We start from the raw sequence: 4,128 nt of genomic DNA, 5'->3' as shown, positions 1-4,128 counted from the left end.
TCAGGTGCTGGGTTTTGCACTCCTTGTAAAAGATGACTGCTCAGTCTGCTAGATCTTACCATTAAGCTTTATCTGCTGAGTTTAGTTTAAATTTGCTCTGTACCCTCCTAGGTGGGAAACCATATATATTGAATCTAGTGTAAAAGCTCAATGTGGTTGTAAATTTACACAATTTCATGGTTATATTAGTCATGAAGAATGCACCTTCCCTTAGGAAATAACTCAGGTTCTAATGGACAAGTTGATTGAAATTGGGGTAAATCAAGGCTTTCCACTTGGTGGTTTTTAAATCAGTCCATGCTGTTCCTTTCTCCACCTCCCTCCCTCTAGGTACTTGCCAGCTGTTTGTCTTCTCTCCACAGTACATTTTTAGCTCTTTCTAGCATTTCCTCAGAAGCCAGTTTTGGGGGTTAAATTCACTTAGTGCCAGTGAAACCACAGTACCTAATGGACTCTGAAACCACATTTAAAGTGTTCCTAAAGCTCTCTTGGTTTCTTCCAGGCAAAGCATATATTTATATGTCTGCCTTTTGTCAGTTAATTTGATTGTGGAGTTGAGTCATGAAGTGTTGCTACACTTTACTGCTTTAGGCCTGGCAGGAACAAAAGGTGGAACAGTCAAAACTGCTCTTCGTTCTGGACTAAGAGAAAGCGTGAGACTGCATTCTTTGTATTACTATTACTGTTTACTGCCAAAGGCACAATTTGAGCTGCAGCCGGCTTTCTGTTGACTTTGTCATTAAACAATAGTAGATATATTTCCCACCAAGGCATGCTTGCTCTCCTCGCTAGTCCTTGAGCTTATGGTGTGATGGTGGATTTTTGCTTTAGAGGTCAGATGCAAACCCTGTGGTCCTCTACAAGGACTCAGTCCCGGTGGGGAATTCTCTACCCAAAGCTAAGGCATCTTTCTTTTGTAACTTCTCTTTTCAAGGAAAATGCAAAAAACGAGGAGATGGTTTGAAACTGGAGAATGACCCTCAGGAGGTGAGTCACTGTTAGATGCAAATGCCTCCCTGTTTCTATTGTTAAATGATTGACAGTAGGCAGTGGGTGTACAAGTTCTGAGTATATCATCTCTCCGTTCATGGTGATCAAACTGGAACCTCCAGACCAGGCTGCCGGGGACCATTTTTGCTGCCAGTGCCTTGCTCCCCATCGCTGTTATTTCTCTGCTGCAACTCTCCTGCCACTTTCCACTCTCTTTTGGGGATGAAACATTTGTTGTTTGCTCTGACTTTGTGTCTGTTAAGCCAAGAATAGGGGACCGAAGAGAGACTGTTGTGTTTCTTCTTCAGGAACAAATGGTGTATGGTCTCCTCATTAAGAACTGTGTTGCTCATAGATGTGTAATGGTACCTCTGTCTGCAGAACCTAGCAAATGAGCAGCACTCCATAATGCACTTTCTCACAGTTCTGTTGACATCAGTGAACCAGTTTCTGCCAACCAAAAGCCACTTTGGCTACTGGACAGAGGAATTGATTTTTGTCCAGTTCAGTGATTGATGTTCCCTACCAGCTGGTGTGTAGAGAGGACTTTTGAATGCCAGTCTTCTCTGATCTCCTCTGTTAGTCAAGAATGAAGCTTTAAAGATGTCCATCTCCCTTGGAGAAAAGGAGGCATGAAATGCACAGTGTGGGGCTCCCATGAAGGCACAACACACAGCTGTTGTGGTACTCAAGTGAAAAGTATATGTAATGCTTGTGAAGGGAAACTTCCTATCAGAGTCTAGCCCTTCAGTGGGTATTGGAGTGCAGTGGGTACCAGCAGGTCCCTAGTAGGCTAAGGGGCCCTCTGCAGAGTACTGATATCTGCAAACATTCAAATGCAAAAATGATCAAAACCAAGTTTGCTTCCAGAAAAATACCATTTTCATTACCTAGGGGAGAATCACCATAAGCTATCTCTTCGGTTTATAGAACAGTAGCTGAAGCGCAGTGACCATTTAGATTTACAAAGAAACAAAGAGGGAATTGGTTTCTGTAGACTTGTTTTGTTTATTGTATCCTGGAGCTGTATATGGAATCAGATTGTCAGGAGAGGATCTGGAGGCGGGGGAAACGTTGAGATTGCAAATACTAACATTATCTCTACTACTTTAATCAAGCGCTTGGTTTTACTGAACGCCCTGGTTGCTTTCAAATCCTGCTTGCTCAGGTAGGGTGTAAGCAGTGAATTATGAAGTACCTTGCTTAAATGATTGGCTTTTTTTGTGGAAACTCTCTCATTGGAAATGTTGTCTGTCACCCAGTGCAATTATTTCTTTTACAAGCCTGAAATGATAAACACTGAAGTATTGCTTGCTTGTGTGTCTTTCCATTCTCAGGCAGAGTCAGAGATGGCTCTGGATGCAGAGTTTTTGGATGTGTATAAAAACTGCAATGGAGTAGTGATGATGTTTGACATCACCAAACAATGGTAAGAAAAGACTGCATGCATGCACACTGCAATTTTAATTTATTTAATCGAAACAAGTGACTTCTAGACCTGCAGTTTGTGTACTGATGCCCTTAAACTGATGCTCAGTCCATTGAGCTGGAACAAGCTCATGGCCATTAAAATTGCTTTGTTTGCTGGCCTGTTTTTTTAGTTTACTTCTCTTTCAAACACAGTTTCTGTTGTGCTGCTGGGGGCAGGGGTGGTGTGTGCACTAAGGTACATGGCTGGCAGCCCAGAGGGCACAAGATTGAGGCCATAGCAGAAGCACTCATGGCATGGCCTGCCAGATTCCAATGAATCCGTGAATTCTGCTAATTACCTCGTCACAAGGACACAAAAAAGGAAAGGACTGCACCACTATCTGAAGGAAATGCAGAAACGGCATAATTCCAGCTTCAAAGAGTCTGATGTCTAATTGGAGAATGGGAGACCATGAAGAATGAGGAATGGGAAAGAGGGTTCAAAGGGAATGTTGAAACATCTAGGAACATGGATCTTTCCGAGTGCATAGATTTACATGTAGAAATGTTGGGCTCTTGTTTCCCATCTGGTGGGGAGGATGAGAGGGATATGGAAGTTGAGTCGTGGTTGGGAAAATGAAGGGAAAATCAGGAGTGTAAAGGTGTGCTGGAACCAGGGAGAAAGGAAACAGAGTTGTCCTGATGAGACAGGATCACTGACTGGCCCACACTGATGTTGCTGCCCCCTTCAGTTAATTGAAGGGGTGGAGAGAAAATTGCTATCTCTTTAGTTTAAAAGATGATCTGGAGCTGTAATAGGAAAAATCACTATTTCATTGCTTGGTCTCTCATGGCTCCAGTATCCTTCTTTGTGTAGGCCTTAACTCGGAAGCAGTTTTATTTGACATGCGCTTTAATTTTATTTCAAGCCATTGGCAGACTGCTGCACTCCAGAACTTCTGGACAAATGAAGGACAGAAACTAAGACTCGTTCATTTCTATACCAAATCAGGCTATCCAGACACTTAGATATAGAATAGATCATGCAGTTCATCTGCAGTGCATCAGTACAGCCTGTACCAGCCTAGTTCTGCAAAGCAGGGACCTTTAAATGCAGTCCTATTAGGGAAAGACAGGGTTGACCCTTAGTTAAACCAGTGAAGCTGAAATGGATTAAATGGAGCATATAGCTTATGGAATTCACTTCCACAGGGAATGAACAAGGTAAATAGCTTAGGAAACTTGCTGATCACTTATGTGCAGATTGTATTTGCACTACTTTTGATCTCAACAACAAAAATTATTGATAAGTAATGCAGATCATCAGTAGGGATAGGGAAGAAAGTTTTGTTTTGCTTCATCAGGAAACCTTCTATGGGTTCTTGCTGAAAGTAGAGTGTTGTTGGTTTGTTTTGGAGTGATGCTTCTATAAAAAGTGAATACTGCCTACATAATTTTCTAAATCTGGGCTTTTAGATTTTCGCCTTGTTTTAGCGACCTGAACGAGGGTGTGGAGAGCACCCTGTTCAAGTTTGCTGATGACACCAAGCTGTGGGGTAAAGTGAATACACCGGTAGGCAGGGACCGCATCCAAGCAGACCTGAATAGGTTAGAGAAGTGGGCAGATCTGAACAGGATGCGGTTCAACAAGGACAAGTGCAGGGTGCTGCACCTGGGGAGAGGGAACCAGCATTATGGTTATAGGTTAGGGGCTGACCCTTTCAGCAG

General features: G+C 42.8%; 1 protein-coding gene across 1 annotated transcript in view; it reads left to right on the top strand.

Annotated features, from left to right (window-relative positions):
- The first annotated feature begins 713 nt into the window (after positions 1–713).
- RABL6 (RAB, member RAS oncogene family-like 6) overlaps positions 714–4,128 on the top strand; it is a 45,754-nt gene continuing 42,339 nt past the window's right edge. The window contains exons 1-2 of the mRNA XM_019540501.1: positions 714–987; positions 2,328–2,419. Coding sequence (XP_019396046.1) covers positions 2,340–2,419 — 80 coding nt within the window. The 5' untranslated portion in view covers positions 714–987; positions 2,328–2,339. The remainder of the gene's footprint in view (positions 988–2,327; positions 2,420–4,128) is intronic.

The sequence above is a fragment of the Crocodylus porosus genome, unplaced genomic scaffold (genome assembly GCF_001723895.1).
Source record: "Crocodylus porosus isolate Cpor-Errol unplaced genomic scaffold, CroPor_comp1, whole genome shotgun sequence".
Taxonomy (NCBI): Eukaryota; Metazoa; Chordata; order Crocodylia; family Crocodylidae; genus Crocodylus; species Crocodylus porosus.
The sequence above is the reverse complement of the archived record's forward strand: the minus strand, read 5'-3'. Positions and strand labels throughout refer to the sequence as shown.